The sequence below is a fragment of the Vipera berus genome (genome assembly GCF_964194415.1).
Source record: "Vipera berus genome assembly, chromosome: 2".
Classification (NCBI taxonomy): domain Eukaryota; kingdom Metazoa; phylum Chordata; class Lepidosauria; order Squamata; family Viperidae; genus Vipera; species Vipera berus.
In genome coordinates this window covers 78,432,659-78,459,404 of record NC_138203.1, presented here as the reverse complement: position 1 = coordinate 78,459,404, position 26,746 = coordinate 78,432,659, and the positions used below count along the sequence as shown (strand labels likewise).

The following is a 26,746-nucleotide window of genomic DNA, read 5'->3' as shown; positions in this document are numbered from 1 at the left end:
CCACGTATAAATCCTGCACTGAAAAATAGTTCTGCTTTCTTATAGCTGTTGCTTAAAGAGAAGAATCCTATGCTAAAAGAGCTTATTTTCACAGTTACCTCTTTCCTGGCTTATTTTTTGGCATAGGTTCATGAGATAACTTAAAAATAAAGAAAAACCTATGAGACAGTGTGATAATTTGCTCCACATTTTGTTCAGTTTGGCATTTCAATTCAACTAAATAAGATGGCATTTTGTTAGGACAAGAAGGATGTTACAATCTGAATTGCATTTGAACCCATTAAAGTCTGTATCATGGGATGACATACCAGTCACATTATATCTTATGTTTCATTGTCCAGTTTTTTGAACCCATTTTGCATCCATGTAGATGGATATAATCTTTTCAAATTGTACAAAAACTACAAATCAGGATTATAGAAGTTCTATAAAATGTATATTTGGACAATTTTAATAGAATTTGAAGGAAGTATTCAGCCGTGAATGGGTTATTTAAGAAAAATATTGTATTTGCTATTCCAAATGAACTGATCATTATTTATTTTTGTTTTATGTTTTCATTCCAGTGTATCTTGAAGATAGTTTTGTAAAATCTGGAGTCTTTAATGTATCCGAACTTGTGCGGGTGTCTAGAAGTAAGTCTTCTTTTCATTTTCTGAAGTTTTATTTTATTTTTGGATTTGTATTACATTTGTATTTGTATATGTTGCTACATGATTCTTTCCAGAGTTGATTCTTTAGGATAGTGCCTCCAGTTACATAACTCACAATACAGATAGTCCTTATTTACCAACTACTCATTCAGCAACCATTTGAAGTTACAGCAAAGCAGAAAAAAGGAAGATTTGTGACCTGTTCTTGAAGTTGCAGCTGTTGCAGTGCCCCGCAGTCACATGATTGTAATTCATGTGCTTAGCAACGAACACATATTTATGATGGTTGCAGTGTTCCACAAGACATTTTTTATTTCACAAAACAAACATTTGAAGTCTATTATTGCCTATAGATTATATGAGTATTTTGACTTGATATGTATGAGAATTGGAGAACATACAGAACTAGTTAATAGGGGTATGCAAAGCTTCATAGGAATGTTATACTGTGGGAAACCTTTGAGAGAACCACTTCCCTCAAAAGGTATTTTGTGAAGCATCGTGACCTCCTACATTTAGGAATGGTCTCTAAAACTGCTGTCCTGGAAGAGGGCTGAGAGGAGCTTTCTCTGACAATATTGATTTGAGACATTCTGGGTCTCCTTGGCATGAACACTGCAAGCTATCCTGTGGTGTGTGCCAAAGCCTCCAGATCATTTGCTAAACAATTTGGGCAAGTGGTTAAAAGAGGTTCTGTCAGTGTCTGTCAAAACCCACAATTCATACCCCTGTTTGAAAGGTAGTTTAAAGAGGCCAGAGGCACAAAGAGTCAAAAACTTTTTTTAGGGAATTTGTGAGCAGATTGAAAAGGACCTTCTCCTAGCTGAAATAAGACTCCCATCAGCCTTCTTCCATGGTACTGGTATGAAACAGTTTGAGAGGGAAGCAAATCAGATCGCTTCCACAGACCAGATTGCTTCGTTGAAACAAATCTATGCTGCTTTGCATAGGTCTATGAGTCAATTGTGTCTTTGTCTAGCACAGTCTTCCCTAATATATTTCTCTATGATTTATTGGACTTTAGTACATCTTATTCATTTTCACTTGGCCTTGCATGCTGAGACAGGAGGGAAGGCTTGTCCCATGCCCCTAAATAGTACAAATTATGTCTTTTAATTACATGACTAATAATTAGATAAAAGTGAATTTGCTTTGTTTTAGGATTATATTAATAGTGTCTGTTTAGACACAGGATTGACTTTAAATTATGTCTTTAGCACCTATAACCCAGGGAGCTGGAGTAAATTTCCCCATTGGAGAACTTCCAGGTCAACCATACTATCATGACATGAACTCAAGTGTTAACTTACAGCGATCGCTATCCTCTCCACCAACCAGGTTAGCCTATTGTGGTTATATCATATTTTAAATGATTTTACTTTGCAGCTTTTCAGTAAAATAATTGTGCATTTGTCCAGCAACTTGGAGGGAGGGAGGGAAGGACCTTAATGGAACAAAAAGATAAGTTGATATGTATTGATCAACACTCCTCAGTAAATAATTTCAAATGACAGTTTTGTAATGAAAATGATTATTGTTCAGAGTGGAAATTATGCCCCAGAATGGAAATATTGAGAGAAAACCTGTAGTTCTCAGGTGTTTCAGGTTATTATTTGTTGACTCAGAAAGGCAGGGAAGAGACTTAGAATTGACACTGTCTATCATAGATCTAAGGGACGCAGTGGCTCAGTGGGTAAGGACGCTGAGCTTGTTGATCAGAAGGTCGGGAGTTTGGCGGGTCGAATCCCGAGTGCCGCGTAACAGAGTGAGCGCCTGTTACTCGTCCCAGCTTCTGCCAACCTAGCAGTTCGAAAGCACGTAAAAATGCAAGTAGAAAAATAGGGACCACTACGGTGGGAAGGTAACAGCGTTCCGTGTGCCTTTGGCGTCTAGTCATGCCGGCCACATGACCACGGAGACGTTCTCGGACAAACGCTGGCTCTTCGGCTTTGAAACGGAGATGAGCACCGGCCCCTAGAGTCGGAAACGACTAGCATGCATGTGCGGGGGAACCTTTACCTTTACCTTTTTATCATAGATCTACATACAGAATTTTATTCCTGTATATTTCCATAGGCTGGTGTTTGCGCACATGTGTAGCTTCATTTTTGACTATGGAATTAATTTGGCTGTGCTGGGAATGTAAGCCTTCTGCTGACAAGCCATTTCTTGAATAAGGCCTGTTGGAGTCCTAACTCTGCATGCCTAATCTAAAAACAATCACTAATTAATAAAAGAAAAATGTGTACAGTATAAATAATTTTAAAATCGGTGTAAAATGTGAATATATCTAGTGTAGTTTTAGGGTTGAAAAGGATTGTACTTTAAAATATCAATATAACTACTGCTTAAATAAGCCCTTATTTCTATATGTTTACAGTAAGAGACCCAAAACTATATCCATAGATGAGAATATGGAACCAAGTCCAACAGGAGATTTTTATCCTTCCCCAAATTCACCAGCTGCTGGTAGTAGGACATGGCATGAAAGAGATCAAGGTGAGTAAATACATACTATAGAAAAGTGAGTGCTCAGTTCATTCTGTTTCTACTCAGAAGTAAGCTATATAGAATTCAATTAGGTTTACTCATAGATAGATAGACAAGACAGGATCTTGGAGCTCTTATTAACATTATTTCTTCAGAAACTATGAATAGATGGTAGATTGGAATAAAGAAGAAAATTGTATATCTTTTGAGGTTAAAATCCTTAAAATATTACATTACATTACAGTGTCATCCCTATTATTGAAAAGTTCTATTTTGTATTCATCAAATGCACAGATCCCTTTTTCAAAGCCATAGTACTCATTTAGAGTCACAAGAAGTATTTAATAATTGATTTACTGGCAGGCAAAATGTAGACACTATATTCATTAGCAGAATCTAGAAAGATTAAAAAATGACTGAATAAATTATTGGACTTCAGATATACTGTAAAAGAGGATGATTAATTTTGACATTTTTTTCTGGCCATGTTGCTATTCATTTAATACTCACATGAAAATATTTATTTCTATCCACTGGTTCATATGTGCTTCGTGTGACTAAAATCTGAAATATAAGTGAAAAGTACCCTGTTTTACAGAGGCATACATGCATTGTTACAAATGATAAGCCTGAAGTAAATTTTATCTAAATGAATACACAATCACATCTACAATATCTTAATATTGTTCAGCCATGGATTGTATTTCACAGCAATATTAAGTTGAAGAGGAAAATTAAGCATAAGTAATGAACGGAAGTGATTATTTCTTAGTTTTCACAATACTTCCTGTAGTTCTAAGAGCCTTGGTGGAGCAGTGGGCTAATGCCTCCTTAAGTAACACCAGCTGCCTCCTTAAGTAACACCAGCTGCCTGCAATTAGTGCAGGTTCGCATCCCACCAGGCTCAAGGTTGACTCAGCCTTCCATCCTTCCGAGGTAGGTAAAATGAGGACCCAGATTGTTGGGGGCAATTAAGCTGACTTTGTAATAATGCCGCTTGGGGGTGTGTGTGAAAGCCCTAATAAGCAGGCATATACATAGAATGAAGGCTACTGCTAAGTTTGTAAAGCTGCCCTGAGTCTTCGGAGAAGGGCGGGATATAAATGGAATTAAAAAATAAAAATAAAATAAAATTATATAATAGTATTGCTTAATAATTTTGAAGCTCTGTGATGTGTGACAGAAATTTCCAAAGTTTATTAAAATATATAGTAAAAGATCTGATAGAATATCGCATTAAAAGTTAGATTCATCAGTTTTCAGAGGTTTATTCCCCTTTTCTCATGCATTTATATCTACAACCACTTACCTACTCCCTAATTTCTAATTTATGCATCAACATAATTATGCCAATTTCATATATTCGTCATAAATTTCTGTCTAATTTCTTCCTAATATAACACTCAAAACATTATTTTTGTAAGACTCATGATGCTATATAAAGTTCTCAATTTAACCTTGATACCTGTACACTTTCTATTATAGTTGTTTTCTTCCTTTTCTTTTTCTGTTCTTTGAACGGAATTCTTAAAATGGAGACCTTTTTCTCTTTTTTACAAAATAAGAATGTAAAAATGTTGTGATGAAGAAAAATGAAATGAAAAATTTCAATATATACAGTTATGAATTTGGTACCAAAAACCTTGCATTATATGTTTGTTTTTGTATTTTTCAGTGTAAAGTAAATCTCCCAAATAATTGACTTGTGTTGGTTTCTAAGTGTTGTCTGTGATTTGTTAATTCTTGTTTTTACGAATAGGTTTTGGAATTCAGATAGTTCAGAAATGAGATCAGTAATGTTGCTTAAATTGTGTATAACTTATCTGCTTTTCTGTTGCTCTTGCCATGTGTAGAAACGATTGCCTTTACCAGGAACCATCACAGATATTTAAAGGAGGAACTTAGAAAGCAATTTCCATATTCAAGGTTAAAAGCAAAACTGCAGTCACATTTGTACAATTACTTCTGTACATGGTGTTGGAACAGGATCAAAATATATAAGTACAGAGTCTACTGAAGGAGACATGACATTTATACAGAATCTAATTGTCAAAATTGAATGTGCCGATAGGTTAAAAGTTTGCAGTGGTCTCTGCATAGTTCTAGTTGTGGAATGTAGAGATCTGTGGTGCTTAAGCTTTGGTAACCTTCAGTTAAGACAAAAAAAAATGTGTCTTGAGTGTATTCATGAATGTGACGGGCCATTAAAGGCTTAGATTGTTTCGAATACAAACTTATTTTTTCAGAATTTTAGTTCTTCTAGTTTGCCTTTTTTTACATTTTACTTTTTCTGATTGATACTTAATATTATTATATATGGTCTTTTGGGTGGTATCAATTATTTTTTTATAATCATTACTATGCTTTGTGCATGGTCATTGAATGTATTCCTTTTTTGTATCTATATTCAGTTTTTGATATTTTTCATGCCACTTTATCGTTCTTATATCAAAATGCATATTATTCTCTTGATGTGTATCCGAAGGGCATTGTCTTTCTAGATTTTCTTAAATGAAAACCACTTGCTCCAGACAGCATGAGTTATTTAACAGAGTAACTATTCTGTTATCGGAGTAGGTTTTTTCTGGTCTTTTGTAATTAAGAGGCAAATGCCTTTGCACCATGATTAGATATGTTTGAGGTTTCATTTTGTGGGAACTTCAGCACAAATATGACTTTGATGTTCTGAGTTAGTAAGTACTAAGGCCTGATGTAATTTGTCCTAGAATCATGGTATCTTCAGGGGATCTTCTTAACTAGTTACGTATCGTTCCAACTTCTCAGTTTGGGCTACTGGGGGCTTTCCTCTAATCTCAGATATAAGGATAGGAAGAAGCTGCACTTACGAAAGGTGTCCATGTGGGAGGATTTGGTGTCGTTATTAAGGAGAAAGAAGAAACTTACTAAATTGCTGCTTTCATAAATTTCTGAGGCTAGTGCAGGGGTAGGCAACCTCGGCTCTTTTATGACTCATGAACTTCAACTCCCAGAATTGACTCAGGAATTCTGGGAGTTGAAGTCCATGAGTCATAAAAGAGCCGAGGTTGCCTACCCCTGGGCTAGTGGAAGAAGATGAGTTATTTGTTAACCTCAGTTCCCTTCATGCAGTGCCATAAAAGTATGGTTATGCAATAACAATAGACACAGCTTTTCTAAAAGGTTCCTGAAATTCAGCTGCACCTGAGATCTTTGCTCCACAAATAAGAATTTGCAGAACCACAATTATTGGTAAGTAGTTACTTTTTTAAGAACAAGATGACATTTTTATTGTCAGTTAAGAAAAGGGGGAATTGTGTGGATTTTAAATATTGTACATTAAGAGTTTCACCTTTGAAGAAATGAAGGTTATCCTAAATAACAGATTCTGATTTTTAGTCTATAAATAGTCAAAATAGTACTGTTTATGTGCAATAGAAGTATCAAAACATTTGAGAGTTTGAAGGTTTGTTAAATTATATAACAAACAAGGTTACAGACAAATAAAATAAAGTTGAAGATTTCAGAGCATTATAATAAACATTGAGCATATTTGTTGATGGTTGAAATGTGACTGATTATTGAGGGGGAAAGAGTGTCTTCAAAACTGCGTCCCTTTGTCCTGCAATATTTTGTTGTAATTCCTGCTTGTTTATTTCTCTTAGGCATATTTTATTGAAAAAGACAGTGTTATATTCATCAATTAGTTGCTCCCTGAGTTAGCTAATTTGGAAACTAATTTTAAAATTGTGTATGGCTTAAGATTAAGTCATATTCTTGGTATATACCTGTATCTGAATTGTTCAAAAATTACTTTTTTGCAGTTAATTTTAGTTAATAGAGATTGTAAATATCCCTGATAGTTTTAGATCTAGGGAAAAAAGATAAGAATTTACCCAGAATAAGAATCTTACAGTAATAATATGATTTGAAATAATTGAGATTAGTAGAATATCAGGACATCCTATAATGGCATCAGAGTTTTTCATGTCTTATGAATTAAAATCACTTGTCATTTAAGTGAAAATGTAGCTACTCCATTCTACTTTGCTTACAGCAGTTAATCCTTTTCCCTCTAAATATAGGAAGGAACAGATTTAGCATGTACAAATAATTTTATATCATAGCATTAGGAGTATGGATCTAGTATCCATGGTCTTATATAGATCCCAGCCCATGGTCTTAGACCAGGGGTACCCAAACCCCAGTCAGTGGACCAGTACCGGGCCGTGGCATGCCAGGAACGGTCCGCACAAACAAGCAAAGCCCCGTCTGCGGGATACAGGAAGCACACAACACCATGTACCCTCCGATCTGCAGAAAATCCTCTCTGGATGGAACCAGTCCTTGGTGCCCAAAAGGTTGGGGACCTCTGTCTTAGACAGTCTCTATTTAACGTTACTCAGAGCTGTGGAGTGATAATGAAAAGGAATAGATATATATATTTCATTTTAAATTATAAGTTATTTTCATCCTTGTTCAGGTTCATATAATAATAAAATTGCAATTGATGTTAATTGATATGATTACAGAAACCAGCAAGTGTTCTGTACAAACAATACTATTTATAAAGGATGCTTACTCAAAAATTAAATAATTTAAAACATGAAACAGCTGCATGGATTTCTATGCCAGGGTTCTATGAAAAGAACTGATGTGATTTTTAAAAGAAACTCTGGATTATTATTATTTTAAAAAAAACACAGTGAAAAGCAAACTTAATTGGTCTCCAGGGAAACAGCAAGTCTTTATCTTGCATATTTCATCAGTAGTTTAAACTTTTAATAATTTTTGATTAGAAAAATATATTTGACCGAGAGTAGAAAAGAATGATGTGATGCTTTCCGTCATGTACTATAATTGTATATTTTAACATTGCATATCCTAAAGCATTTTAATATTGTTAGAGATTTGTTTGGAATTGTACATTAGTGTGTACAATTAAATAAATTTTAATTTTACAGTTTCTTCATGTTCAGTTTCCTATGATTCTCCTGCATTCAACAGCAACAAATCATTACAACCACAGCTTACCATTAAAACAGAAGCTCTTGGATCTTCTTCTCCTGTTCTTCACCTACCCTCTGCTGGGCCTCCTTGTGATGGGGAACAAGTATCCTCTCCTGGATATTCTTCTGGACCTTTGCCATCTTTTACTATCTCCCCATCTCCCGGACTTGCTTTTTCTGGAATTCCTTTAATTACAGGGCCTTCTCCTGATGGATCTTTTCTCATTAGACCTTCACATGGTTTCTCTAAAATGGATATATTAATTTCTGAGCTAAGAGAATTAAAAGAGGAGGTGGGCAGTGCTGTTCAGGAACTAAAAAACATAACTGATCAGCTGGGCCATTTGCTTGCCTACACAGAACAAAAGTCAAAAGTAATTCATAAAACATCTACTGAGGGTTGAGTTATATCATGGAAAGACGCCCTGCATCTGGATTATTTTATCGAATACTACTTAACTATGTTACTCTTCGTTCATTTCTTTCAAAAGCATGACCAAAATATTATCTTAAAAGAACTATATAACTATATTCTGCTAGCAAATCATTTGTCCTGTTGTAAATATATAATATTTCATAGTAAATAAATGTATACATACCTTATATGTCAGTTTTTGTGTTTTTATTTAAAATATATTTAGAGGCAAACTGTTCTCTCCCAAATTGGTTATTTATTATCCTCCTAATAATACATGAATATTCCTAAAATAAGCATTGTTTCTAACTTCTTGTTAGAAAGTATATTTCAGTGGAAAGTTGCGGTGGGTTTGTTTATCTGATACTCATCTTTGACAGGTTTGAACTGTAATATCAAAAGAGTTTCAATGTGATTTTTGTGCAATAAGTTACAAAATTTCACTGTTAATTTCATATTCCCAATTGTTTTGGAGGACTAGAATTCTTCAAAAATACAGTTTTATTGACTTTCAAGTCAGGGACCAGGACTACTAAAATCTGAATGATTGAAATCTCATATTAAGCTGTTTGATTAAAAAAAATATTAAGATGGTATTGGGAAGTATGATGGAAAAATATTATTAATGTATCTAATGTATATAAAACAAATGCCTATGTTTCTTGCTGAGGGACCTTACTGAGAGTTGGAAATTATACTTATTAGGTTGAAGAGATGTTAAAAGCAAACATAATGTGGTTTTTTTTGTTTTTTTAAAAAAGAGCTATCAGGGTCATCAGATAAGCCTGGGAGAGGGGAAAAGATCGTTTTTATCTCTCTTCCACTCCTGCAGACTCTCCACTATTTTAGAGATTCTGGTAGAACCTCTTCTGGCCAAGAGGTACTAGAACCATACTTTAACAAATACTGGGCTAGAAGACAGAAACAGAAACAAAATTCAAAGTGTTCTTGATAGGTTAGGGGGGAAAAAATCGATGAAGCTTAGATTTTAAATCACAGGACATAATACTTTTATTCCACTGTGCACTAAAACCCTACTTCAGATACGTGTCCAGTTTTCAATATCACCTTTTAAAAACAATTAAGGCAAACAGGAATAGGTCAGTGAGATAATAAGATAAAATTAAGTATTGCTTGAGAGACAGCATGTTATGGCAAATGATATCTGGTTAACTTGAAGGATTTAACTGCTAATTTACTCTTGCACTTATGCATATAAAATGTTTTTATCCCTGAGATATAGCCTCTCATACCAAGTTTGTAGCCCAGTTATGGAACTTCTCCTTTTTTGTATTTGTATTTCCATAAATACAGAATTACTATAAAGCAAACAACAAATGCTGTTTCTTATCATTCAAGGACAGTTTAGCAAATGCTATTGCTAGTAGGCAAGTGCTGGGGATATAAATAATGCTGATATGTAGTTAGAATATCATATTAAGAATGTGGGAGCTCTGATATCAAATTTCAACTCGGTTAAGAGATTCACTCAGTAATATTAGGCTATTATGCCATTATATTTCAGTCTAATCTCAAAGCATTGTGGGAAGAATAAAAGCATGGTGAAAGAAACCATGCTGTCCTGAACTCCTTGGACAAAATTTGGGTATGAGCTATATAAATACACATAATTTATTTGGATATAATGACATTTCATGCATTAGTCCATCATGGTAATATAATTGCATTAAAATTTGCATTAACATTAAATTACTGCTTTTATTTTACTCATGTTCTTTAAGCAGCAGGAAGTACAATTTTTTAGAGTTGTGGACTGATTTTAATGATTTGTATAAGCTGTGATTATTGAATCTGCTATGTTCTCAATATTTGTAGATTTGTGATTTTTGTTATTTTGTTATTACTGTAATAGTTGTTGTACAAACATTGTAGGCACAATCCAAACTGGAAACAGATATGTGAATCTCAATGATACAAACACGTCCTTAATGTGTTTCAATGATTTCACTGAGCGTAAATCATGTACCTGAATTTTAATCTGTTCTTAAAAGTGGCAATTTGTCATGCAAAGTTCTTCAATGTATCTTTGTTGTTTTTCTGTGCAAAAGGAAATTGCATTGCATTCAGCATAAGATCACACCAGTTCTTGATACAATAACATACAGGTAGTCCTCGACTTATAATAGTTCATTTAGTGACCATTCAAAGTTGCAACGGCACTGGAAAAAGTGACTTATGATAGTTTTTCACACTTACAGCCTTTGTAGCATCCCTATGATCATGTGATTAAAATTCAGATGCTTGACAATTGGTTCATACTTATGACCATTGCGATGTCCCAGGTCACGTGACACCCCCCCCTGCAACCTTTTGACAAGAGGAACCAATGGGGAAGCCAGATTCATTTAACCATATTACTGAATTATCAACTGCAATGATTTACTTAATAACTGTGGCAAGAAAGGTCATAAAATGGGGCAAAACTCACTTAACAAATGTCTCGCTTAACAACAGAAATCTTGGGCTACATTGTGGTCATAAGTCGAGAAGTACCTGTATTTTCCAATAGCAAACTCTTGAATTTTGTAGTCAAGTTTCATCACCACAACCAAGGTTTTTTATTTTGTTTTTAAAGTTCAGTCTCAATTATAGTAATATTCTGAAGACATTTTCTAGATGTCGTAATACAAAAGAGTTACGAAGTATAAAAACCAAAGAGCATTTATTGGGCTTTCATGAGTTGATTTCATTTTGGGGGAGCAGGAACTTTCTAATAAGCCACATATAGAGTGGGAAGACATTTGGAAAGCACATTTATTCTTAGCTTCATTTTTAGACCTTTAGACTATTAGAAAAGAGACCTTAATTACAACAGGCAGAATGAAGGGATAGAACTATCCATGTTTCATAAGGACCTCATTGAATGGTGTTAGATCTGTGTGAACTATGGGCAGTGTTAACTTCCCCCCCTTCCATAATGATATTTTAAAGCCATGTATATGAAATAAAAATATTCAGGGTCAGTTTGGATCTTAGTCTGCTCCCTGTTTTCAGCACAGTGTAACCTTGACTTTGCATCCATTGTGCAAATGGGACTATTGTGATAGCTTCTGTTTATGATTCTTTGACTCTCAATGCATTGTTTGCAGTGCTCAGTCTAAACCAAGTACGAAGCTGCGATTAAATGGAAATGGATTTGGGATTTAAGCTGGTGAAGTAGATGCAAAAATATTCTGCATCTGCCTTGCTGTCCCATTGTGATTTCCCTATAACTTCATAGGAAAATGAACATGTTGTGTTGCTCTCTGCGAAAGCTAAGCAGATGTCCACTGCGGGCAAGTGGATCCTTAAGCTTTGCCTGATTTGTACGTTGACTCGAGTTCTCTTTAGCAGGTGGGGCTTTGTGATTGGTGTACCATGTGACATTTACCAAGGGAGTTCCTCGGAGAGCAGTCTGCTCATAGAGAGGCAGAGGGTCTTGCCTTTTGATGAGGAAATTGCTGAAACTCATGTCTCATTAGTGTTTCTTAAGGTTCTTGGGAAGCAAACAACAGTTTAATTAAAGTCTGACGTAAACACATTTCTGCACATTTTCCCTGCAGCATTTTATCTCATTAGAATTGATCAGAATAGTTGCCCTGGGCTAACTTGAACAGATATACATCTGGAGCACCATGTGTGCAAGCTGCCATTGAGTGAGCTACACACGCTATGCTTCATAGCAACTTAGTTGTTTGCTTTACTTTGTAGGTGCAATTACCTTGTTGGGAGATGATTTGATCTAACTTTTTTCCAATTTGTCTGGGCCTTTATATCGCTGATATGTTAGTAATTTCAGAATTACTGGATAATGCAATCCAGACATACGTATTCTTTACCTTTTTAGTATTATGCAGTAATAACCTGAAGCTTTTAATTTATCCAAGCTTCTGTTTAATTTCCTCTGGAACTATTTTCAGGAATGTATTCAGATACCATTGTCTACTCTGTATTACCATATACATACACAGTGTTGGTATCAGATTATCAGTAACCAAAATTTACAAAATGAAAACAGGTTTTTCTGTACTGTAGAACATGTAGTATAGTTTAAGCTCAGTCTTCCTGTGAGTCTTGGCACTTTAACTCGCAAAATTATCAACAACGGTGAAGATGGTTGGGCTATTCTCAACATTATAATTTTCATATTTAAAGGAGTAGACTGTAGAAGGCCATTTAAACTGAAATCGGACAACTAACTTCAATTTCTTTTGGTGCGTGTGTCATTTTGATTCATAATTAATAGGATCAATTCCATTAGTGATGTAGGTGGCTTTGTTTCAGTTTTGCAATTTGGGTTGTGCAAAACAGTTTAAAATATGCTTCAGAAAGTGCATTGGTGTGAATGATGCACCCCTCTTTTTGAAGCATTAGAACAGTTGTTTCTTTGGGAGGCTGCTGCAGCAACCTCAATCTATTGTCTTTGCATATATGTACATCCAAAAACAATGCTTCCATTGGGGAAAGAAGTTGTTCTGAGCCTCCTAACATATGCTGCTGCTTCAATACATCAGGGAGGGGTGTTTTGCTAACATGCTTCATGGGGTACCTTTTCAAATGCTTTAAATGGCTCTGTTTGTGGTTTCTTACTCCGTTATGAATCACCCATTTCATTTGATTTCATTTGCTACAACGTATACTGTTGATGTGATTAAGTAAAATATGTGAGGCTTTAATTTCTCTCTTAAGAACATGCATGTGATCACAAAAATCAGTGGAGAGTACCTAATCCATTTTTCATATATTAAATACAGACACATTTTTTATCGTATAGTACTATTAATTAATCATGAAGTACAAAAATATTTGTCTCAGAATAATGTGTTTTGTTTTAGTCACATCTAAAGCACTTCAGTATTTTACTTTTCTTTCACAATTTCCTGTCTCCTTCCCTAAAGCAATTATTTATTTAAGTTAGTTATTTTCCCGATGCAATAAAACTCATTTAAAGTGATTTACTTTACCTTTTGAAGAAACACAGGACTCTCAGTAGGTTTATTGATTGACAAGGATCGATAAAGGATACGTTTCTGAAAACAAGACTTTACTAATTGTGAACTTCTATTCATATTTAACATGGAACATAATTTTTGAATCTTTGAATTCTTTTTTTCATAAGTTGTTTAATGATTGGACACTATGAATTAAAGTATGTAGTAGTGCAAATAGTAACCAGACCAGTTCTGTCAATGTAGTCTTTAATACAAGTCTTGACTATAAGTAACTTCTGTACTGTTTATTTTCTTTTTTCATTTAAAAGTGAATGTTTTATACGCTACTTTCTTTTTTGAAATTATATAAGTTCTGTGGTGGTTGACCTATATCTAGATGTACAAGGCAGTATTAGAGACTGATGTTTGTTGACCAACCCGTGCCCTTTTCCACTTTCCTGCTACAGTACAATTTTAACAGAAAAAATGGGTGAGACTAAGAAAAAAATGGTTACTAAGCTTCCACTTGAAAATGTCAGTGGGCTGCTGTTTAAATTGGAAGAAGCAAACCCTCTGAACTCTTTTTGGGCTCGCAGCACACAGCAGGAGCAAATTCACTGGTTTGAGAGCTTTTTATCTTCAAGGTAGGAATTTGGATGTGTTGTGCCTATCAAGCACCAAACAGCCTCTTAGTACTTTAATCTCAGCCTGGGTTCTTCGTAATCTCACACTCACAATCATGAAAGAATCATTATATGAAAAGCAAATAGTTAAATCTTTTCAAGTAGCTTCTTATAAAATAGACTTTAAGAAAATGGGAAAGCTATTTATTTGGAAAATAAGTAGTACATTCAATTTATTTAGTGTGAGGTAGATGATTGTTTTGGTCCTTTGTATCAGTCTTGGCTTCATGGAAAAGTTATTGCAGTTTTCCTGCTATATGTTTTACAAGTAGTTGGCCATTGCCGCCTTCTTAGGGCTAAAAGAGAGAGTGACTGGCCTGGCCCAAGGTCACCCAGTTGGGTTCCAAGCTTAAGACAGAAGTAGAATCCAAATTCCTTCTCCTAGTGCAATATCTTAAGCCACAGGTGTCAAACTTGTCGTGTGACACGTCACAACGTATTGCAACTTTTTTTGCCTTGCCGGAGCTACAGTGGGCATGGCCTCCACATGATGCAACCGGCCCATGGGCCAGCAGTTTGACACCCCTATCTTAACCACTAGACTAAACTACCTGCAGGAGAAAATATATATCACTGAGGCAATTCTGTTAACTTTTGAAAAGCTCTGACAGATTAGGCAGGAAGAGAAAGAGAAAACTAGAGAGCTAGACTTGACTGAGGCAGGCTTCGTAGATGAATAGAGAATTAAATGTCCCATCCTCTCTATTTGTTAATTTTTTAAAAAAAATCACCTCCAGAAAAATTATTTGGGAGAAATTGTTTTATTTATGTCATTTATAATTTTTGTTACTTGAACAACTAAGCAGTAATGAATGGCTAAGCAGTCTTTGTAATAATGATGGAGATGTTTCTTAGTAACTTCCTTCATATTTTTACTTTTTCTGAGAGATTTATAATCTTCTCAAATGGTCTTTGGCAAACCTCAGAATGATCCTGATGTAAGTTGCCTTGAGTTAATATTGTGAAATGAGTGACTATGTAAATAAATTCAATCAATCAATCAATCTATGAAAAGGTCTACAATTAATATTTGGTGAAGACTGGAAGTGCAATTAAGGCAGGAAGTACAGTAAGCCAAGAAAAAATGTAAATTATAATGTTTAGATTCTAGGAATCACTATTCAAAACTTGCTATAAAAATAGTACTTCTGAAAGTCCTGTCGATAGATATCTTTGTCTTCTCTCCTTAAAAATGGAGGAGGTTTGGAATCAAATTACGCTTATTGCAAACTCAGTAAAAACTCAACAGGGAATTTGGCTCATCAAAATCGGCATTATTGAGAAGAAACTATTTGGAAAAAAATGTACGATAACCCAGTTAAATACTATTTTTGGCACCTTCCTGTTAAATGTTTGAAAGAAATATACATACATACATATTAACAGTGGTTGCTGAGACCAAGCTGCAAAGTATTCATTCTTAGTTTTGCTAGCATTCATTGAACTATGCCCCCTCTCTGTTTCAGTCACTGTCTTATCTATTGTAGTCTTCTCACATACATTTTTGTCTTCTTAAATACTTCTACTCAAGTCTAACTCTTTATTTATTGCAGCCCTAACCTATATAATAGTGCAATTTTAAACATGTAAGGTAAAAAAAAATTGACAAGATGTCAACCAAACTATAGGGAGAGGAAAGTTATGCTGCCTTTATGAAATAAATATAGCTATATATTCAAAAGAATAGTTGTCACTAACCGTGGAATTACTGATGTAGATAAGCATTTGTTAAAACAAATGTGTGTGTGTGCATATGTGTGTGTGTACGACTTTATTTTGTAAATATGAGGGGTGAAAATCTTATATAATGACCGCATAAGAATTATGGTGATAACATCTCTCATGTCTTAGGATTTCATTTGATGGTTACTAAAGGAAGCCTATAAATGTTCATCTAAATTAATGCATACCCTTTAGTGTTCTCTAATGCAGTGCATTTTAGTCACTAACCTAGGAACTGTTACTGCTTAAAGAGCATAAACAATTATCTAGAATCATGATTGTGATGTTGGGTTAATGGACATGTTGTGTTGTATGCCATTGCAGATATGTCTTCTCCTACAATGAAGAAACCTGAAAAGCCTTTGTTTAGCACTACATCTCCCCAGGATTCTTCACCAAGACTGACTTTCCAGCATCATCATCCAGGAATCCCAGGAGTTGCACACAGTGGTGAGGAAACAAAAGTGATAGAAATGCAGGAAGGTTGGGCAAACGTAATGTTAATTCAGCATTTAACTTAAAATTATATCAAATACTCTATGAGCTGGTTGCTTGGAAAATTTCTCTTGCTTCAGCTGAACTGTATTTCTCTAGCTAACATAAACAATATCACATTTGAAGAGACATCCATTCTGTCACATCCAGAGGAGTTTTATTTAGGACACGAGATGCATAATCTCAAACAGGACAATCATTTCAGTTATGAATTGATATGTAGATAGATACGTCATAATACATGTGCACTCTGATTGGTACATTATTGTTCTTTTCATTTTAAGAGACATTTAAATGAAATTCCTCTGATATCCTGGGAATATATTTAGGGTTTGAATAAGAATTTTTTATATTGTTAAAATAGTATAATAAAAGCACATTGAACAAGTTTGATGTGGTTAAGGCATCAGGCTAGAAACCAGGAGATTGTAAGGTCTAGTCTTGCCTTGGCTTTGAAATAAACCATTGTAGAGATGATGTATTGTGGAAAGGAAGACAGGTGTCTCTGGTAAGACAGTAAGCTTTGGCACATTAAAAGCTAAACCTTCCCTGCAGCTCTTAAATTCCTGTGAAACTGATATAATGGATAAAGTTCTGTCAAGTCACATTTGGGGCTTTCCATAGTCATTCCAATACTTTGAGTCTGACTCAGTATTTTACACAGGTGTGATAAATGCACAGGAAGTCATTCCAGCCATTTATTTAATCACTACATTGTGAACTAATGGTACTTTTGAGATTCCACCTTGTGAATTGTGTTCAGTTTGGGGCATAACAGGGATTCATTGAAGTTGAAACAGCTTCAGTGAAGCTGATAAGGGGATTTGGGAGGAATGCAAAAAAGAGGTAGAATTTATTTTATTAAGTCAACTATGTAGGATAAAAGATTGACCAATGGCTAAGAAACATTCATTTTTTAATTTATTTCAGTCATAGTGAAACACTACATTTGTGCTTTTAGACTTCTGACATATTTTTAAAAGCTTTGCGAATAGAAGTGTCTTTATCATCAGAATTGTGCACGAATTGAACAAAATTATGTTTTGAATTTGGAACAAAACAACTCCACTTAGCATTTTTATTGAGATAGCTCAAGCAAGACTTTGCCCTTGATGGCAAAAAATTCTCCAATATGTTGCTGTATTTATTTACTATCAGATTTATAAATTACGTTTTTATCATAGTGAATGTAAAACCTGAAGGCAGCTCCATGTACAACTAAACTATTTACCCGACAACTTTAATTTGATATTCAGTGTCAGATCAGCAAGATAGCAGCAATAATTATTTTATTCATATCTTTATTTAGTATATTTTTATAATTACCCATCTAATATGGGACTCTGAACAACATACAGAGTTAAAAAAAATACCAAAACAACAAAGTCACCAAAAAAGTAACAACTTGAAACCATTAAAAACAATGAAATCATTAAGGATCATTTTAAAAAGCATAATCTACAGGAAAACACATTCAATTTCACTAGCAATGCAGCCACTTTGTAGGCTTCATATCCATGTTACTGGATTCCCAGCCTCGATGGCAAAGCCATGTTTTCAGGCCTTTCCAGATATTTTGTTTCAGTGAAGTAGCTATATGGCTATAGTGCAAAGAATGAACTGGGGTGGGGTGGTATAGCCATCTCCTAGAGCAGGGGTGTCAAACTCAATTTCATTGAGGGCCACATCAGCATTGCGGTTGCCCTCAGGGGGCCGGGTGGGTATGGCCTGGGTGGGCGTGGCCTACTGGGTGGGCGTGGCCAAAGTGCGTACTGCCTACTAGGTGGGCATGGCCAGCTCTACATCGTTCGCATCAAGGGTGCCTATGGGGGCCTGTACAGGAGTGGGACAGATCTGAGGGTCTCTGGCAGGAGAAGGGTCCCTGGGCCAGGGCCAAGGCAGTGGGGGCCGTTCCCTCACTGTTTCCAGGATGGCTTCGCGGGCCGCATGAAACCACTTTGCGGGCCGGAACTGGCCCCCGAGCCTTGTGTTTGACATGTCTGTCCTAGAGCTCACTTTATAAGATGAATCTATTCAATTTCCTTCTTCCTCTTCCACATCGCTTCCCTTGTTTATTTTACTTGAGCACTATTAGTTCATGCAGCCATGGTATTGATAGCATTGATTCTGTAACCTCATGAAATAAATATGGAATTTTATAATGATAAAACTCTATTCTTTTTTGCTTACTCTGGAAGACGTGTCCACTATGATGGTCTCAAACAGTTTAGCTCCATACGTATGGTGAAGATGTCCTATTACCTATTATTTATTGCCCTTCTACTGGAAATCCTTGAACTTTAGCTAGACATTATTATTTGTAAAAATGTAAAAAGCATTTTACTTCAGATTTCATTTTGCCACAGTTGATTTTAGTCCTTTTAAAAATGTCTGGGGACATACTTATTTTAATAAAACAATGTAATGTCATTGATATATGTTGATAATTCAAGAAAAGAGTTTGGTTTTTCCCCTCCTCTTTTATGTGTGGAAAAGGAGTAAGACCTTAATTAGCAGCTTATAGTGTTCTTTAATAAAAGTCTTTTTTAATCTTCAAATTTTCAGCTGTGTAAGCGTATCATTTAAGAGGTAGTTAAATAATAGGAAGGCCTTTCTGTGAACTGAAGTGACATCATTACAGCCCTTATATCAAGGGCTCTTCTGATATTGAATTTTCTCCACAGTCATGTTTATGAGAGGAGTAAATGGATTTTCATTGGCCAGTCAGTTTGAATTATCCTAGCCTTGTGCTAAGGTTTTGTTATCATTTGCTTATTCAAATCATGGCAGGTCCCAAATATAATTTAAGAAGAAGAATTTGTCCTTTCATTTTCCGATTTTATGGAAGCCCGTGCAGATGAACTGTTGTTTAGCAATGTAAAGCTTGAGGGCATCTGAACTTCGTGGTCTTTTCATTGAGCCAAAGTTTTTTGGCCAAGCCCATAATTGCCATTGTAAAAGAGGCTATCCTCCAGAACAGAAGTTTTAGGCATCGGATAAGACTGGATAGACCTAATTCTACCCCCCATTTGACCCACTCACTGAGGATTTTGGGTCAGTTACTCATTCTTGCCCCAACTTTATTGTTGGGATAAAAGGAAAGACTTAAGGCTACTTTCACCTTTTGATGGGTTTTAAAAACAATTTAGCCAAGGGAAAAAGTAGATGAAAGTGGAACATAAAAAATACATTCTACAATGTACAATATGTTCTGTATTAACCTCAAGTTCACTTGAAACAAGTCTTTTATAAGGCAGAATTTTTATTTAGAGTATATTGCTTTTAGGCCCTGATCAGAGTCACTGGCCTAAGTAATGGTAGAGACAAAATGACTTGTACAATATTAAAGCAGTGAAGATACCACTCATCATACCAGACAAATATATTAGTAAAATAAAAAATAATTTGTGTGAAATAGGGCTTTAAAGCTATACCGTATTGTAAAGCAATACCAAAGCATTGCTTTGCAGAGTAAGATGGGGGCTATATTAATTACTTAATTAAAGCTATAGTTATATATTTATTGTCCATATGACAATAGCAATATCATAACATTTGTTCATTTTTTCTCCCCATTTCTTGTTTATGTTTTTATCACACAATATATCTTATATAAAAAAGAAATTATATTAGTGATTGAATTATAATGTATCTGTCATCTCTGAGATGCTAACTCTGCAATAAGAAGGTATTCTGTACATTCCTTTTATTGCTGAGGACATCACTAGGTTTTTAGATTGAGCACACAATCTCATGATAGAGAAATGCAAGGGGAAAAAAAATCTGTATGGGATATGATAGCCTTTTTGTTCAGAGAGATGCTGATCTTGAGTGAAAGATTTTCCCAGGCCCTTAAGTTGAACATTCATTAGCATTTTCACAATGGCTTGCTAATTATTCGTGGTGTTACTGCTTAGTAATTATTCCCCACCCTCCCACCCTCGCCCATGCATTAGCTAGGATATAGCGGAAAGTATTGTTGGATCATTTGCTGTTTCTTCAGACTCTGTCTCTTAACTTTCAGTAAAAAATGTTTTATAGTTTTAATTTAATTTATATGCCTTAGTTTTAGATCATATTGGATAACTGAAATATATTTTCTGAAATGCAGTGCTTTCTCTATGCAGAAGTATGCACAATAAAGTAAATATGCACAATAAAGCAAAATTGATTCACTAAAGAAATAACTATCTCCTGAGACGCTTGGAGTATGAAGGACTAGTGGTTCAAAAGGTTGTAGGTTAAAAATGGGAGGATGGAAAGAAAATAAATAATTTCATATTAATTTGATTTAGATTTTTCTCTACTGTCTTATGTGCTGAATTTTATTATTAAAAAGATCCTCAATAACTTGTATTTTTCTTTCTTTCTAGTCATCTCAACTAGAACTCCACCTCCACCTTCACCATTGCCATTTCCACCACAAGCTATTCTTCCTCCTGCCCCATCTAGCTATTTCTCTCACCCAACTATCCGATATCCTCCTCACCTGAATCCTCAGGATACTTTGAAGAATTATTCTTATGACCCGTCCAGTCCACAAACCAGCCAGGTACTGTAACAGCCAATAATATGATCTTGGGATGAATGATCTTGGGATGAATAGAAAAGCTGTTTCCTGTAACACATTTCATATTGGATGCTTGCATTTGTTTTTGCCCAGATTGAATCTTGTAATATAATTGAAAAATCTTCAGCATTTTACTATCATTTAACCATATAAAAGGTGGTTGGCCACTAGTGCTTTTTGGATCATTAGCTGATTTTGGAATGATATCTAGATGAGCATGCATAAGCTCTTTTTCGAAAATTCTGAAGACAACAGGATCAGAACAGGCTAGGATTTCTTTTTTCTGAACTGGGAACTATTCTGAATCTTTGCTTTGTGTATTGTATGAAAGGAGCTGGTTGAACATGTACCTTTTCCTACTTTCTTTTTTAAAATCGGCTAGATCTTTGTATTTAACTTATATCCATTTATGGCAGTTACTGTGCATAAAATAAGTCTGAAGTGCTTGATTCAGGGAAAAGTCAAGAATGTGCTAATGTAAACACACACAAAAAGAGCATGCAAGCCTATTTATAGTTTGCTATTTACATAAAGTCTTTTGAATTGCATACTGCTTTTCAGTATTCTGAGAATATTTGGCAAGTGTTTGAAGTGGTGGAGAAAGGTAGCAGTGAAGTGTATAAAAAATGGAAGATGAAGTGGTTAGTTTTGATAAGAACAGTTGCACATGATTATGTCGGTTCAGACATGTTTTTAGCATGGCAATAATGCAATTTTTAAACCAGAGAAGTGATTTACAAAATACTTGGTTACAACTGCCTTCTTATAATATCATCCACATGTTGCATGTGTAAATTTGTATAATATCTGAAATATAATGTACACTTTATTGCAGAGTTTTTAGTTCCTATTTTTTTTGTCTCTCACATAGAATTTTCTGACAAAATTCATTTTTTGTTGCTACATTTTATTTGGAGTTCAAGAAAATTTTGATTGATACTGACAGTAAACCATTTAGTTTCTAAGCTGCTTCTCAATTTGGCATTTTTCACATTAAAGTACAATCATGGCAAAATGTCTATAAAAGTATAACAGAAGGATATCCAAAACTTACAAGCAATAATATAAATAACCATTTAAAAATCAGCAGTACAAAGATTATGTTCTCTTATTAGAACCAAGTATGCAGACTGAGTCAAGCAATATCTATTCTTCAGAAAGGAGATCCAGAAAATTGGAGTTAGCGGAGATTCAGAAAATTGCAAAAGCATGACTTGATATCCATCCCACCTCCTTTCATAGTTTTGTTATTCATGTAAGAAGAAGCATTCTGTCAAATACTTAGAATCCACATTATTTAGGGCTTTACAAATTTAAGACCAGCAGGTTTAAATTTGATTTGGAAACAATGTAAAACTCATTAGAATTCTCACAAAATTGATAATAGTGCTTTATCCTAGTTAGCAATATTTTAATTTAACCTATCATATGTAGCTTCACATTCAGCATGATTTAATAGTCCTGTTTAGAAGTTGTCAAATCATGTACAGGTAGTCCTGTAATAACCAGGATGGACATGCTCAAGTTATGACCATAATGGAGCATGTCCATCACGGTTTTAATTCATGGTGGTGGTAAAGCAGGTTGGTCATTTGGCTGGCCCAATTTTATGACCTTTTTTGTGGTAATTGTTAAGTAAATGATATTTAGAAGTAAGCAAGTAAATGCTGTGACTGTGGTATGCTGCAAACAGCCATAAATGTGCACCAGTTGCTGTGAGCTGTGTGTCTGGTCACAAGATTTGGGAGGGGGGGGGACAAAATTTCAACAGTTACTAAGTTGCTGACTGTAAGTCAAGGTCTACCTGAAATACTATAGCAAATTTCTTATCTAGTTATGAATGAGGTAACCAGAGTTGTTCATATGTTCTCATTTGAGTCTAGATAAATGTTATATCCAAAACAACTTCATAGTTGTTATCTTCTACTTTCAATAGAAAGATTATTTTCTAAGATAGATGATCCATCATTTTGTATATCCTTGATTCTAAAAATACATGTATTGCTTACTTATATAGAGCTGGAATTTAGCCACTAGGTACAATTTGAATGTTGATCCAATGAGAACTACAAACTAATACTATGCAGTAATGATACATTCTAGTAATGATGGATAGCTCTGAAAAAAATATTTAAAATTTTTATGAAACTGGAAAAACTTTGAAGATAAGTTTGACCCCCTAACGCAGAGATAATCATGGTTGATGAATAGTCTCCCAGCACCACCTTCTGGAACACGCATATGGTTAAAGAACAGAGTAGCCTATTAATACTGATTTGGATATTCTGGCAATTATGTATGACAGACATTTGCTTCTCCAGAAAGTTTTCATCAAGCATAATTTTTTACATTTATTTTTTAAAATAAAAATAAGCCACATTCTAAGCCAAAAGTCTCTCAGGCCATGACGTGATATTCTCAAATAAGAACCGCATTATAATTTTTATCACATAAATATTTTTCTTAGATGATTTATGTTCATTATCAATATTAAATATCAAATTTAATACATCATTAGTACTAAATTCTAATATACTAAATGTATTTTAGAGTCTAAGATACAAAATGCTGTCAGAATCTTACTCTGCTATTACTATTATTTCTGCTGCTAAAACACAGATGGGTTAATGGTTCATAGGAATTCATTTTAGTTAGTATAACATTTCCATTAATTATAAAGTCTAATCAAGATAATTGGAAATCCTTAATTTTAATTAATGGTGGAAAACTTATGATTTTTATTGCTGGCTTTTAGTCTAAAGTGAGGTCTTTAACTAGACATTATTACCTGAAAGTAGAAATAAAGTAGGGCTTTTATTGTACATTTACTTAAGAAATACATTTCATATTAATATATAATATTTAAATTTGGCTACATTAGCAAATTTATAATATTAAGAGCTTTTTTAAAAAAATCAGTATTAGCTTTTTACTTTTTGCTGTCCTGCTAATTGCATCTTTAATATTGGGAACATAATTAGGAAAGGATAATTCCCAAATATTAATGTGATTTGAGAAGATATTTCTCCCATTAAATAATTATGTGTTCATAATTTTATTAGTATTTTATTTAATTTATAGAATGGCAGAATCTGGACTTATTAAACTAAAGTATGGAGTTTAAATTCTTGTTTACAGTTTCTGTGATTCACACATCTGTGTCTAGTCCTACCTTCATGTGAAAAATTTTAGAAGTCAAATTTGGCAGGAATCTCTTCTCCAATTTGGAATGCATGCTCAAAGAATGCTGCTCCCATTGTTGATTATACAATGCAGTAATCTAGGAATTTTAGTACTTTGTTTTTTGCAGGTCTTTTTTCTTATCTATTACTGTTTGATTTTGCTTAACTTTGGCATTTTTCTTTTTGCTCTAGCACAGTGACTATTTTGCAGATTTTACTTGCTACTTTTGTACTACATCACTTGATTTTTCAGGTGTCGCATAGAAAGTAGTTTTGAAACTGTAATAATTGTTGGAGAGCTGGAAGAAAATTAAATTCTCCTGAATTAGTGCCAAATCTTGATGACTAAAAACAAGATATATTTACGTATTAAATGAAGTGCCCTCTACTGACCACCAGCTGAGCCCATCTAGATGTTTGGAGGAGGTACTGAAATATTCTGCAATTCCTTTTGTTTAGAGCAGGGGTGTCAAACTGCCGGCCCGTGGGCCGGAGCGTCACGGAGAAACCGCGCCCATCCCATTGCCGGCAATGGGAAAAAGTTCCGATACATTGTGCGACGTCACGTGATGTCACGAGTTTGACATGTCTAGTTTAGAGCAATTCCCTAAGTTAAGGACGACTTCTGTTTCTAACTCTGTCCTTAAGCCAAAATTGCATTTAAAAAGTTACTTATGTCAACCATTGTGTAATATTAGACATTTAGATTAAGATCAGTTAAAGTTAAAACTCCTAAAGCAGTTTTTAAACTAATTTCGTGTCTTTTGATTTTTAAGATTGTCATACCATTCTGTAAGCAGAATTCATTTAAATATATAGAACTAGCAGGAATTTAGCTGTAGTTTTACAGTGTAACATTAATTGCATTTAATTCCATGTGACTAAATATGCAGGAAATCAAGGCTGCTTCTGCTAAATCAAGGAATCATTTGGCATTAGGATGATTAGTTTTGTACAGATGTATGAAATCTATATGAGCTGGTATTGATGAGTTATTGTATTGATGTTTTACTAAGGTTATCCTTAGGAATTGATATGGTGAGATTTATAGTAGAGGTTTTCTGTCATTCTGCTCCATTGTCCCTACCCCCACTCTCTCACCACTAGCATTATTTAACCTTTTGTAACTGATAATGCTAAAACTATTCAGGTAACTGATGTAATGAGACAGTTATGATAGCAGTTCATCTTTGTATCCCTTTGCTATGCAAAAAATGTGCTATGTATATTATTTTACAATGCTGAAGCACTTTACAATATTTTACAGCAAATATTTGTTAAGGTTTAGGACAAGCAATTGTTGTAGATATATTGAAATTGGATACTAGAGACAGTAAGTTTGATCTTTAGAGACAATTTATTTCTTGAGCAGAAATTGGTTAGAATGGAAAAATTTTTGCAAAAGCCATGAAGGTTTTTATTGACACCAAAATTATAACAGTAACTAGACAACTATAATAGTAAAAGCTGGTTTTGATTGGAAATATGTCTACCTCTTAAATAAAATACTTGTGGGAATTTGAATTGTGGAAACTTTGCATTTTTAGAAATGCAACAAGAATGTATTATAAAACATATGTGAAGTAGTTTAATTTTTCTTTATTCAGGATAGAATTATTCTGTGGGGGGCATTTTATAGATCTATACAATTCGGTTTATAGAAAAGAGGTGTTAGTTTAAGTTCATTTGGGTGAAATGGTGAACTTGTTTCTTCAATTATTAAGTCATTTAAAATACAAATTTGTAAGCAGTGATGCAGAATTAAGAAGACATCTCAGAATATAATTATTGTTTGTGGAAAGCATGCTGAGAAATCCAGATATCTTATGGTTGGCATATACAGTAAATTTTCCAACCAAGATAGACATTATTTACTTACTAGAACTTTATGGCCAATTAGGCTAACCCATCATCCTTTGTTCCACTTTACAAAAATGAACAAACGCTTAACAGGTACTTTTAAATTACAATCTGCAGTATTTTCTATATAATATATACTTCCCAGTGGTTTGGATATGCTGGTTTTAAATCCTCTTTTTCTGTCCGTTGTATTCCTCTGCTGACTGAGAATGAGAAGTTAGATTCCTCGTCAGTTGTCCTTCTGGACAGAAATTGTAACTACAAGTTCCTCTTAAATAAATTGATAAATAGTTAGTGTTACCTTTGTGTGATTCAATAGAACAGCTGTTTCATGATTAGTGTGTGTCTAGTTAAGCAAATATTTATTAGAATACCCTATTTTTCCCTTTGTGTACTACTTTTTTCATGACTTATTTTCTGGTTGAATGATTAGTTATCTGAATGTGTTGCCAGTTGTTTTTACAGCTGAACTCAAATTCTGCAAGGGCTTTTGGGGAATAAGTGTGAAGGAGTGGCATATTCTTGTGTTATTATTTGATGCCCTTAAATAACGGGAAACTCCTAGTAAATTTGCAAGAGATTTCAGTAGCTGCATAAAAACTAAAGCACACATTGTCAAATAAAGAACATGTTAACAATGTTGGAAATTCAAAAGCACTGCCATACCTTATTCTTAGTGATGGTAGCATAATAATTAACATAATACTCATTCCTGCATAACCAAGTAGTGTTTGAAAGTGGTCATTGTGAAATTTGTGAT

The 26,746-nt window shown here is 34.4% G+C and overlaps 1 protein-coding gene across 6 annotated transcripts in view; it reads left to right on the top strand.

Moving 5' to 3' along the window:
* The window catches only part of NFIB (nuclear factor I B), a 204,375-nt gene that overhangs the window by 131,621 nt on the left and 46,008 nt on the right, over nt 1-26,746 (top strand). For all 6 annotated transcript variants that reach the window (XR_014025195.1, XM_081318239.1, XM_081318238.1 and 3 more), the window contains exons 4-8: nt 567-635; nt 1,871-1,991; nt 3,034-3,152; nt 16,204-16,329; nt 20,748-20,926. Coding sequence is in view for 5 of the 6 variants with exons in the window: in XM_081318239.1 (XP_081174365.1) it covers nt 567-635; nt 1,871-1,991; nt 3,034-3,152; nt 16,204-16,329; nt 20,748-20,926 (614 nt within the window). In the remaining variant the exon portion in view is untranslated. The remainder of the gene's footprint in view (nt 1-566; nt 636-1,870; nt 1,992-3,033; nt 3,153-16,203; nt 16,330-20,747; nt 20,927-26,746) is intronic.